The sequence below is a fragment of the Micropterus salmoides genome, unplaced genomic scaffold (assembly GCF_014851395.1).
Source record: "Micropterus salmoides isolate LMB-PRFRI ecotype aquatic unplaced genomic scaffold, ASM1485139v1 Ms_hic_scaffold_15, whole genome shotgun sequence".
In the NCBI taxonomy this organism is placed as follows: Eukaryota; Metazoa; Chordata; class Actinopteri; order Centrarchiformes; family Centrarchidae; genus Micropterus; species Micropterus salmoides.
In genome coordinates, this window is record NW_024040596.1 from 9,965,541 (window position 1) to 9,979,223 (window position 13,683).

The 13,683-nt window shown below is 41.3% G+C and overlaps 1 protein-coding gene across 4 annotated transcripts in view; it reads right to left on the reverse strand.

Annotated features, from left to right (window-relative positions):
- epha3 (eph receptor A3) overlaps positions 1-13,683 on the reverse strand; it is a 99,242-nt gene that overhangs the window by 70,532 nt on the left and 15,027 nt on the right. For all 4 annotated transcript variants that reach the window (XM_038720254.1, XM_038720252.1, XM_038720256.1 and 1 more), the window contains exon 3: positions 11,400-12,060. In XM_038720254.1, the coding sequence (XP_038576182.1) occupies positions 11,400-12,060 (661 nt within the window). The remainder of the gene's footprint in view (positions 1-11,399; positions 12,061-13,683) is intronic.

The window sequence follows — 13,683 nt, forward strand, 5'->3', positions numbered from 1 at the left end:
GCTGAAGGTAAAATGTCACCACTCTGCTTCTTGTGGGTGGATAGGGATGGCTAGAGTATGCAATAAATGAGTGCAGAGACCTTTTCCTTTATCTCTATCAAATGTGGTAGTAGCGAGAGTCAAGGATGCATGTAGTCTGAGTCTATGGATCATTTCAGAATGACAGGACTGCCTGGGACATCAGTGACTCTTCAACGGGGGCAAGTAAGTTCTCTTCAGAGAACAGGGTTATTTTGTTTAGTAACGGGTCTGTGTGTTTCAGCGATGAGTGAATGGAGTCTACTTTTTTTGCAGTTGAAGAAGGTTAAGTTCTGCATAATTCATAGAAAATCTCTTTTTGTTCTCAGCATTGTCCAATGCCTCCAAGCCAAGAGAGGGAAATTAAGTCTCTTGCTGATGTAGAAGCTCCAGTAAGTTTTGGATCTGCTCTGCCGTCCCTCACAGCGCCTTGTGCCCATCAGACATCTTTACTCCGAAGTTCTCTTCACTGAGCTCCGTCACTGAGAGGGAAGCCAGCTATCATAAAGAGAAAGGCCACTCCAGCTGCTTGTCTCCACAGCGTCATTTTTCCAGGCAAAAGCTCAAGATTACACTGGTGACTGAGGTCATATTTAATGGTCACAACAAAGATTTACCTGTAACAAAAGAACATTTGTGGTTTTGAGGCTCAACTCTCACTTTACCATGACCACCCAATATAGCTCCAGTATCAAACTGGTGTGCACGTTTTTTCTTTAACCCACACTTGTGAACAAAGTCCAGGTAACAAGAGCATTACTAGAGTGGAGCAGTCCACCTTCTTTCCTGTAGAGAACCATGGCCGCGGCCTCTAAGATGTTTACCTTTATGACACCCTTAATTAAAATGCAAAATCAAAATATTTGCTGCTGACATCATGTTAAATGAATATTACAAACACATGGGTACAAGTGCCATCTTGCAACTTCAACCTTAAACAAACCTAACTTAGCGCCAACATACTATTTTCACTCCATAAAGTCCAAATAGACTGGAACTGCCCTAGTATCCCATACTGCTGAAGTGTTTCCTACAAGATGCCCCAGGAAGCTCAGTCATAGTGAGCATGAAAAGAGTGCAATAGAAATTTGACAACCTTAGGACCTGTAACTGGACCTGAAAACTCCAGTGCAGCCTTTTCACAGCCTTTCATTCCAATCCTTGACAGTGCAGGATTTTTAAAACTTGCTCCTGACCAGGTTCCTTTGATCCATTCCAGCCTACTCTGTGTCAAAAAGAGGAACACTATTGACAGGCAGCCACTCCATCCCAAGTCACTGCCATAGCAAAATGTACATACATTTTGGAAACTCTGGAAAATTACGTCTTAATGGATAAAATATAGACGAATGTACAACTGGCTGATGAAGGATTGGTTTGACAAACATAAATGAATGCACAGAACAGTTAAAGCATATTTTAACTCCAGCATTAGAACGTGTGTCTGTGTGTGTGTGTGTGTGTGTGTGTGTGTGTGTGTCAGTGAGAAGGAAATCCTGCTGTGGTAAGCAGTTTGTCTTCCTTTCCTCACCTCTGCTCACTTCTGGTTTGCTAATGACCTGTATACATTGACAGACATGTCTCTCACACTTACGTCGTGCACTTATTCTCTCTCTCTCTCTCTCTCTCTCTCTCTCTCTCTTTCTGCCTCTCTCTCTCTCTCTCACACACACACACACACACACAAGCACACACAGATCCCAGAGGAGCTCTGAAGCCTCACTTCCTGCAGACCTGATTAAGATGGAAGACACAAACAATAAAAACACCAAGGTTACCACAGCAAGGTCAACTACACACAAGCAGACACAGGTACGAAGAAGTAAACATTTTCAAAAATACAAACCATCCAAGGGTAAACCACCTTTTCCGCTCATGGATTCTGAAGCTCAGAATAGATAGATAGATAGATAGATAGATAGATAGATAGATAGATAGATAGATATTGTGTAGCCTATATTGGGATTTGCACATTAATTGAAAACACATTAAAAAAACAAAGTTGCATACAAAAACAAACTAAAAAACAAAGTAGTTTTTCCTTGCCACTGTTGCCAAGTGCTTGCTCTCTGTAGACATTGTTGGGCCTTTGTAAATATCTGTAATATAATAAATAATGTATTATTACATAGAATATGGTCTAGACCTGCTGCATATGAAAAGTGCAATGATTTTATTCATAGAGCGCCAATTAACAACATAAGTTATTTCTTTGAATTGGCGCTATATGAATAAAATTTAATTGCATTATACGGAACATATATTTATGGATTAGGATGGGATATGTCAAAAATATAATGAAATTAACATAAATTATAAGGCTGATAAATTGCAGATGGGTAGTCAGTGGTGTGTAGTGAAATATATAATCTATATATAACCGAAATTTGATCAAATAAAAGTAATCTGTTACATGTCTTTGTCTTAGTTTTCTAAAATCTGTCAAAACAATCAGTATTACTATTACATTAATAATGGACATAAAAGACTTAAAAGACAATTTAATATGTTCAAGTTAACTTTGTGGGTGACTGCTTGGACTTGTTGTATTGACATGTGTCACACAACTTAGCATTAGAGCAAAGAGTTAATGCTGTCAAAGCAGAAAGCAAATAAATAAAAAATCTCCCAAAACACTGTGAGTGTCTGTGATTTCTTCTTGGATGGATGAGTGCAGCAGTTCTAGTATGTCACTGCATCAGTGGTTACTGTCTATACAGTAACTGGCTAAGGCCTTACTACGGAATTACCACTAGATTTCCATGCTGTGCCCTTACTCTCAAAAGTGTTAAAACAGGCATCACTGTCTTTGCTTGGCTGTAGAATGCAGTGTTTGCTGAAATGGAAAGGTTGTTATGCTGGCATCTGTGATGTAGCAGCACAGCAAGATCAGACAGCTGCTGGAAGACAAGACATTTATGTGGCGACGCTTGGGTTTTTAAAACTGAAATTACACTCAGAGGCCCCTCCTCGCTGAACGCATCGCAGCTGTACAATGAGATGATGCTTCTGACAACTACTCACAGTGTCACCATACATGCCTACAGGACGTGTTTAGATAAGTGAGATACTTGACAGCCGCAGCCCCTAGATGTGTCTCAGGTTGCCGCTCAGGGCTCCAGCACATCTTCAGCACCAAGGACAGCACATATGGTAGATTTACAGTTATAGGTCTATTTTATTCACGAGTTGTGATGTAGTCTTACAATGAATGCCTATTGCTTATAGTAGTAGTCATGTTATCAGTTAGAGTAGTAGTATTATGAACAGGTTCCTTGTTAGGCTATGACTGTATTACAGAGGGATTACTGGCCCTCTAATTTGCCTTTTGTGCAGTCATTTAGACTCCATCCCCACTAAAGGTGGACATCAAAGCAAGAAACATAAAAACATAAATAAAGAGAGTTGAGTGAAGTCAAACACTGATAATAGTAGAAAGTGGTAATAAAATGTAAATGGAAAAAAGGTAAAATGCAAATGCTGCTGATTAGGCTGCAGTCTGAGTCCCTAGAAATGATTACAAACAAATGAATAAATAAAAATAAATGATGAAGCTACATAATGTTTGCCCTACAAATTGTGTTTTTGAAATCACTTATTCAAAGGCAATGTTGTAATGTTTCATGTTTGTTTTTTATGCAAAATGTGTTCTGTTTTTTTAATGAAAAATAAATATAAAACTGCGAAGAATAAGCCCCAGTCATGACTTACATTAAACAGTGACAAAAAAAGCAAAATATCTATTGACTTTTGTAAATGTCACTGATTTTTCTCATTTTTGAAGAAAACAAAAACACTTGAGACCAACGCACAAAGCAAGACCAAAAACAACATACATGTCAGCCTCTGTGGATGTTGAATTGATAGCGGTAATGTCACAAATCACAAAACAAGCATTCTGCGCCAAAGAGTTTTCAGCGGGGGTCTATATCCCAGTGACAGCTTGCCTTCTTTCTCTCTTGCCTTCACCTCCCCCCTCTCCTCCCTCTTCCATCCCCTTCTCCAGCTTGCTCCCTCTCATCTATCAGGAATGATGGAGTGACTCCCCTGTTCCACTTCCCCATTTCCCTCCCCTGTTACATTACATGTGTAGCCAAACATCCACTGTGTCTGTCAAACAGGACGTTTCCCACTGTGTCCATGCCTCTGTCCTTGCCTGTCCACCAACACACACACCCACACACACACATGCAAGCACTAGCAATATCAGAAGTCCCAAAGTGATCATCTGTCAGTGTTAAGTCACACCCGTTGGCTGCATGTATGGAAATATAGACACATATAGTAAAATGTATAAAGATAAATTACTGTATAGATGTATGTTCTTTTCTGTCTCATTTTTTTTTGCTTTCACATACGCATACTGCATGCACACGATGTCTCTGTGTACACTACACACACAAACCCACGCATGTATACACACGCAAACAAAGACTGACCACTGTGAAGTGGTCCTGTCAACTGGCAGGGGCCTCTCCAACAAATAAACACCCCATCTATCTAGCCCTCCATTTCAGTTTTAAGGCTGGTTGTGTGCGTGTGTGTGTGTGCATGTGGGTTTATTTGTCTGTGTGTGTTAAGTTGAATTCCTGAGCCTGTGGTTACCAACAGCTTTGAAGTCCTAACAGCACCAGGGCCCGGGGTGACAGGCTTACCCGCCACCCCCAGCCTGCGCTGGAAGGCCCATAAAGAGAAAAGCAAACAGGCAATAAGACCCCGAATGAACAAACCTTTCCTGCATCTTTGGCTACAGCCTCCACCTTGGCCCTGCATGCCAGAAACACACTCACACAGGCATATGCACACACATACACAATGACACTGCATCAGTATACTATATCAGTGCACCCAGAGATAAAGAAGCAGACACTGATTTAAGAGCCACTGAGACACAAACAGACATTATGCTTATGCAGGTTTTCAGTCTTCATGTACAGCAATGGATGAGCATATGAATGGTCTCTCACTCTCTCTCTCACTCTCTCTCTCTCTCTCTCTCTCTCTCACACACACACACACTCATGCACACACACACACACACACACACACACACAGATGGTTATACACCATACAGTATATGAGCCAATACAAAATTATTACTGAGTTCCCTTGCTTAGTGAGTAATTCCTTCCTTTGGACTACAGCTGAATGGTGTCTTTAATTAACGCTATGCTCGTTATCTCTCTTCTCTCTCTCTCTGTCTCTCTCTCTCCTTGTCAGTCTTTCTCACTCTCCCTTTCTCTCTTTTCCTCCCTCCAGTCAGATTTTCCTCCCGGATGGTGCGTTGTGGAGTGGGAGTTAGTCTGATTGCTGCAGGCTTTTCAGCGAGCTTTAATTAGCTCAGGTTTTTTGTTTGATTGTTTGTTTTTTGCACATCAAGGTTATGGAAAATCATCAAAAAGTCAAACTGTACTGGAGGGCCTCAAAATTTGGGCAGTGATGGAAACAGTATAAAGTAATAAAATAACATATAAATAAATTACATCGGCTTGAGCTGAGGGTACACCTCTAAACACAGTAAATCACTACTACACATGCATTGCTACATTCACACCTTTCTGTGTGAGAGCATGGATTCCCCTATGTTCAGCCACAACACAGCTGCTTACAAGTCAGTGAGCGAGATCCAATGCAACTTGACACATATGAGTTGACAAAGTGAATAGTGGAGGAGTAGACTCCCCAAAAGAAATCCCAAAGAAATTCCTGAAAAGTTTCTGCCATCAACTTTCTCTGGAGAGAGTGCTCAGGGAGAAAAAAAGATGGGTGTATTTTTACATTCAGCAAAATTTGTAGGCCTACAGTGTAGTGTTAACATCATGATTCAAGATCTTTCTCACTGGAGCACTCAATCCACTTGTCCTTTCTTCTAGCCTCTCTTCTCCTTTTCAGCTCCAAAAAGGCCGAATGCCAGGCAGCACACAGCCAAAAGGCTGCAGCAGAGAAAGCCTCCACACTAAGCTAAACTGACAAGGGAGGAGGAGTCCGATGCAATGAACACTTGTGTTAGAGCAGAGCCATGTACAGTATAGCACTTCATCCACCCAAATAAACACACGCGTGCGCACGCACACGCACACACACACACACACACACACAAAGGACAGCATGAAATGATGTGATTGCCTGGATTGGCTTTGAAAATGTGTGTGGTGGAAGTGTATGAGTAACACCCACTCTGATAACGCCCCTCAGTAAGGAACTGAACACCCAACAGTAACAGGCTATTGTTTTACTCTGCTAGACTGTGCAGCTCCCATTGAATTTGTGCAACTTTAGGATATGATGTGTAGCAGGGTGCTTCTGGGAAAAGGAACAATGGCTCAGAGGACTCAGTGAACTGGAAAAATAAAAGGCTACAACACAAAGATGAAACACACATGCAAAATCATATCTGGCAAAAAAACAGAAGACAGAATCTGCAATGTATTTAGCCTGTTGCTGGATTAGAAATACTGTCATTGTAATTTAGGAGATGTGGTGTTTGGTGTGTGTGTGTGTGTGTGTGTGTGTGTGTGTGTGTGTGAGTAGAACTGACATGTTCTTGTAGAGAGCCGGGCAGTTATATAATGGCCAACACAAACAAACAGAGTCCTTCCAAGGGACCGGAGGAGCGCCAATAGCTCCATGAATTCACAGCACTCAGCCTCAACAGTCTGGCAGAAAAAATATACAAAAAGACACAGTACAGAAAACAAAGTGGGTGATGAGAAAAATAAGAAGGAAAATGTAAGCATGACCGTGGGACTTCTACATTGCTGGATCTCTTCTGCTTTTGTTAATTGGCCTGAATGGTTATTCCAATTCCAATCAATAAACATTTGAAGTGTTTCTTTTCAAGAAAGAAGACCACATGTATAGCACTTATATGGCACACACAATTATTTGAATCCCATCTTAAATCTATTAAACACATTGGACATACCTGTAAAATACATGGGTCAAACTAAAAACACCAATGACAAATAAATAGTTTTAAAATTAAAGGTTAATTTGGATATGCAGAAGTGTTTTTTTTAATTTACAGTAAGTTGCATTAAAGGATATCTGATCACTAGGGGGCAGAGAGACCCAAAAACAACCTCAAAAACAAGCAGAATCAGAGAAACGGCATCCTATTGGAGTCCTCTATCTCGTTTCTTGATGCACTCTGTATTTACTGGTATTTTTGCTCCCTCGCCATTTTGCATCAACCCTAGGAACCAGCAAACCAAAACAATAAGATGAAATAGAGATACACTCAGCAGGTTTGTCAGTACTAGCAACCCCAATGACATCACAGGCAGTCATTTGATTCATTGTTGAGGCTGAATACAGCCTTGTTTAAAACCAAATCACAAAATGGTGGATGCTGAATCATTACAGAGACCCAAGCTTGAGTATTTCATTGGTCAGGTCAATGTAGGTTTGCGTGACAAAGAATATGAAAGATGTATAATGTGCCTGCTTGAAAGGCAAGTATGTCTGTGCATGAAGGCAGCAGCTAAATCACTTAGTGAGAGAGTGGAGAGCGATATAAAACATTCGACATGAGATGGACAGCGGGCTTTGAAAGAGCGGCCAAGACCATCAGCCGCCGGGGTGAGTGGAGAGAGAGGGAGGACAGAGAAACAGTAAACAAGGAGAAAAAAATCCTCGTTATTTGGAAATGCTGATCAGTCATGCTCATCAGTGCAAAACAATCCTTTAGAAATCATAGAAATCTTTACTTTATTGCGGCTTAAAACTTGGTGTGCTTTTCCCTCTTCTTCCACTCATAATAAGATACGGTAAGTAATTCAGGCAAGTCCAGCAACTCAGGCTTAAGTAGGCTTGAGTGTATGTGTCCATGTGTCTGTGTATATGGATTTACTGTATATGTGTAATTATAATAAGCATTATGGTGCTGGCAAGTTTGAGGATTGTGTGTCTTGATAAATCCGGTAAGAATGTAAACCTGGGTCTCTCCTCGACATACAGCAGAACAGCTGCTTGCATATGCAACACACATACACACACGCAAACTCAACAGCAGACATCCGTTTGCTGTTTTAGGATCAAATTAGGGTTGCAGGAATTTCACACTGATGGTAGATAGAAGTTAGTTCACCTGCTCCAGTCTGTTCTAATGACAGATGAAAGACTGACTTAGCGAGATTAGATCTGGCCTCTCATTTTCTGTGGAAAAGGCCGATAGCCTGCTCACAAAACATACAGTAATCCAGATGACGATGGACGCATCCATTCACTTCGCACAAACTCTATACTCACTCACTGTGTTTCTCCCTGACAAAAGATCCGATGACATCTTCTGCTCAGATATGGATAATGAAATATCAGTCTATGCTCAGAGCAATATACATAGAAATATGAAATATGTAATGACAAACACACATTGCAGCCATCAGATACACAGATACATACATGGACACACACTCGCATAACAGCAGCTCACACATGGTGTCCCGTTGCTAAAGCCAGACAAAATTCACGTGTTCTTTCGGCGCCACTGAAAAAACATTCACAAACATCTCTGCCTATACACACGAACACACCCACCCACCCCAAACATACACACGCATACACACACAGCCAAACAAGATAATGACAGTCTAATACTAGAGTGTATTCTATTAAAGCCCTTTAACACACTTTGGAGTCTGTATAAACAAAAACAACTGCTCTCATGCTCATAGATACACACACACACACACACACACTCACACACACTCACAGAATGGAGATTTAGGTAAATGGAAGATGCTGTTTTCAAGGCATTTGGTTAAAGAAAACAAAGCATGAAAAATTCAGCGAAGGTGCTCTATCCATATCTGACTCAGAGCTAACACTCAATATAAACACCTCACTGTGGATCTTAAATCTACCGAACTGCTACTGCATGACAGCTTGTGTGTTCAATTACTAGATTATTAATGTACGGTAGTAGCTTTATGTTTGTTTATTTGAGAGAAACAGTAATGTCGGGAAATTTATCCAATTATAAAATTCATGTTTTCTTCCCATGTATAGCCAGTTTAATAATGAATCCACAAAAAACTTCTTCTAGAGTCATGGAATAAAATATGACTGTGAGGTTTTGGGGCCCAATTTGTGTCTTGTTTGTAGGTCTGTGACTTGTAAATACTCGAGAAGCCACGGTTTAGACATTTCTTTCATCTTGTTTTATCTGGCTGTCGCACTGTAAATATGTTTTCATCTTTTTCACTATCTTTCCGTATGGTGACCTAACCCCATGCACTCATCTATCTGTTAACACAGAGGGTCTGAAGAGCGGGCTACGAGGTGGGGCCCCACGATGGCTGCACGCGGGGGCTGTGGGGGCCTGTTGGTGCAGCTGTCCCACTCCAGAGTAACATAAGACCTTATTAGAGTCCATTAGACCTCTCTGAAACCAATAAGAGATTGTCAAATACATCCAAACATTCACACAATTCACAGAAAGACAGGAAGTGAAAGGAGGGTGGTAAGAAGGGGGACAGGGGTCTGCCATTTGTCTACATAATGTCCCATTCTTGCACTTTTGTTCTTTCAAATTTGTGGGGAAAGACACAATTTATGGATTGAAGCTGAAAACATTTTGTATAAAATGTCATAAAATAGTGTTTTTCTTTCTTTTTTATTTATTATTATTATTTGGATAAAGATTTTGAAAATGGTACATAGATATGGGACACTTAAGAGCTACTCAAATAACTTAATGTCTTAAACACCACTTTTTTTAGGAAAAAGTAAGGTTCAGTGGTAAATGGCACAAGCCCAAAGTCTGTTTTTAACTGGAACATTTATATCTCATTCTAATCCCTGTTTTGTTGTCTCACCCAGTCTGTTAACATATAAGGTTTTCATCTGACAGCTGCAACAAAGTTTCTCCTCGCATCTGGGCGGTGAGACAGGCTCGTCTAGAGACCACAGGCCCAGAAAAAGAGCTTCCTAACCCTGACAGCAGGGGCTTGACCTGGGAGACTGCCTTTGATCTTTAATTAACACTGGGCATGGCTCTGGAGAGGACAGAGTTGATGAACATGGGGGCATTTAGGACCAGCTACAATAACTAGGTTACTGCTTTTTCTTCAACCTTCCAACACTGTTTTAACTTTACAATCATCGTGGAACAGCCGCAGTGCAGAGGTGGCTGCTTTCAAACAGATGTGTCTGGGTTCTTAAGCAGAGTGAGGAGCTTGCTGAAAGTGAGAAGAGAGGAGCACATCTACTATAGCATGGACCACAGACACCAGTCACAACAAAGAGAAGGTGGGGTTTCATGGCACATGCAGCTGGGGCGTCTATCTCTTTTGCCAAAGCCACTGTGAGCAGCTTTCTGCTTGGCATGGTCAGATAAAATATACAGAAATATAAACCAGTGGAGCAAAAAGTGAGCAGGTATATACCACTTCTATTGTTATTTTACATAAGATCCTGTGGGAATTAAATATATCCTGTGCTTTTACATATACAATGTACAATGCTTCCTACAAAAAAAAGACAGGACAAAAACAAGGACAGTCGAGGGACAATTACAATCAATAAAGAAGTCATCTGGAAAACATAATATGTCTCTCCAGTTCTGTAGCATCAGGAGCCAAAAACATCTTCAGTTACTTTTATCACTGTGACATTTTGATTCTTTTGAATAACCTCAAACTAAAATCTTTGCAAAATCTGCATGATGATGATGAGTCTGAAAATGAAAGGCAAAGTCAGTCAGCCAGACAGATACCACCTCCTAGACGACGACCGACTTTGGGGGTGAGATGGAGTATCTCCAGACTCCAATGTCTACCCACTCACGACTCCACCAACACCCGCAACCATCGCCGCAAATATTCCATTATTCACCATCCACTCCAACCCACTCTTTTCTTCTGCGTTATCAGTCCCATCCTTGCTACTCTGGTTAAGATCTTCCCATAGCTGATGATGTGTCACAGAGAAGATTACTATTGGACTACTGCACTCTGCACCCTGTGGCTCAAAGACCTGGATAACACATTACACACATGCATGGAAATGTACATATACAACTATCCACCAACACTCTGGGATTCTTGGGTTCTTTTGAAGGCATCACACATACAAAATCCACATGTGCACAAAAACATACACACAGACGTACACTCAAAGGTTGGACATTAAAGGTTCTGGGCTGACAGATATGAAGTGTGATAGCCTTCTCATCAAACACTTCGCACACTTAGCGCTTTGACAAACTTTCTATTGTATCACAGTATTTTAAAGAAACATTGGATTTTTTAGGCTACAGTTCCAAAATTTGAAAGATTACGTAATAAAAAAGGTAGTCAACAGACAGAATGAAAGGATGACAAGGAAAGTATGAGAGAACTGAGAAATAAAATGTAAGACTGAAATAAGAGCTTTCTTACTTTGGCAGGTGTTGCTTCTCTCCTCGTACCCCGGGTTACATAGACACTTCCCAATAGGCACGAGCCACTCCCCCTCTGTGCTGCAGTACATTCGTGGGGGCTCCTCCTCTTTGGAGTGATTGACACATGAACCTTTGACCTCCACCAACGACTGGGAGTCCATTGGCACTGTATCAGGGAAGGAAGCCAGATTCCTCACAGTGTATGGGCACTTCTTGAAGTAAACCCTCACTGAAACTAAAGCCACACAGGCGCCCACATCCTGGAACGCCAGGTAGAAGCCCTTCTTGGTCATGGGACCCACCTCGCGCACCTCAGTGTTCAGCTTGAGAATGCGATCTCCGAGGTCCATTTGGGTGAAACTCTCATCAGCGGCGATGGTGTCAATCTTAGAGAACTGATGCTCTCTGAAGTGGCTGCCCTGGTCGTCGTCTGTCTCCAGGTAGAGGAGGTTGAAGGTCTCCTTGCAGGTGCCCAAGACCAACGGGATGGAGTTGCAGTCCCTCAGGGTGAACTTCAGCTCCACGTAGATCTTCTGGGCTGACTGGCGAGGGATCCAGTTGGTACGAAGCCAGTTGTTCTGGCTGTACTCCATCACATTGCAGACCTGGAAGGTCCTGATAGGAGTGTAGTGCTCATCCACCCCACTGATCTCCTCCCACTGAAAAAGATGGAGAGAGGGAGAGGTGGAGGAGAAAGACGGAGAGAGACGAGAAGGAGCAACAGTCAAGAGAGACAGAGAACCAAAGGCAAGGGGAAAAAGGGGGCAAATTTAGGGAAAAAGAGAATAGGGAGGGATGCATAGGAGAGGATCATGAAAGAAAAAGACAGAGTTGAAAGGAAAGGGGGAATTAAGAAAGTGATTAAAAAGATTAGGTAAAAAGATGTGAAGATAAAAGGGAAAATAAGGCAGACAGAGGTAAAAGCAGGTTTGCGGTCAAAAGAGAAGAAAAAAGTATAGAAAGAGTAGAGTATAGAAAGTTGAAGAGGAAAGGATAGGAAAGAGAGAATTTGGAGTCAGAGAAGGAGGAAGAAAGAGGAAAGGAGGGGGAGATAGCAGAGAAAAAAATAAAGTTATCTCCACCCTGTAAGCATTTGCAAATGAATTATTTAGAGTCAGATTCACTCTTGCTGAATACTAAGCATCTAATAAACACTTAAGGGTGAAAAATCACACTACCAGATCTCTTGTAAATTACTCAAATTAATTAAAAGCAAACTTGCTGCATTAGCCAAATTTTCTAGATTAGAGCACTGTGAAAATATCTCAGAGAAAAACCACAAAGTGCAATTTCCAATCTCAATCCTACCCCACTTGTGTGAAACTGCTTAATTGCTGTTAAATATTAGCAAAATCTTATAGTGTTGTTTTTCCACCCTTCTACTAACACATTTTTTTCTCTACAAGTGAGGACTTTCAAGCTGCAGTCTTGGTTATTTGCATCACAGAACTACTGCTACGAAAGGAAACGTGCTGAATCCACTATGAAACAAAAGAAGCTACGAAGTATAGACAGATGTGAGTGTATACCAGGAACGTTCGTGTCTATCTTACATTTTCCCTCCACTGGGAGAAAGCAATGAGAGGAGAGGAGAAAAAAAGAAAGCGAGGTCATTCCTTTTGAATTCAACACAGCGGGAAGACTCATTGATCATGCGCTTTGGCTTCGCTGTCCAGGCAAATCAACACTGAATCAGAGCGTTGATGAATGGGCAAACACCTGAAACACTGGGCTCATTGTGGTTAAAATGACAGTCATTAGAATGAATGGGTTTAAATGTGCAAATGGATGCTTTTTCTATTTTTTTCTTTCCGTGAAATTCAGAATGGATGTATGCCTGAATGAGCAATGCTTTCTTCAGAGAGACAGAAAAATAGAAACACTTTCTAGGTAAGTAGAAACTGAATTATCGCTCCTTTTCACACAAGCATTAATGGAAACATAAACCCACACACATATACATTCACATAAGGCTCATGTGAAGTGTTTAAAGTCCCATAGCAGGCGGACACAGCAGGTGCTTTCAGCCTGAACACAGAAATTAATGACGAGCTAAGAAAGTCTAGGTTCTCTATTACATGTTTTTGAGTGCCTGTGTCAGTGTGTGTGCACGCGCAGTGTGTGTGCGGGTGAGTGGGTGTAAATCATATCTATGAGTGCCTGGTGTTCAAGGAGCTCTCGGGCTGAAGGATGGGCACTTGCTTTTCATCTCACAGTAAAGTTAATGAAACACCCCTGAGAGAGTGAGGGCGAGAGAGTGAGAGTAAGTGAATAAGCAGGAG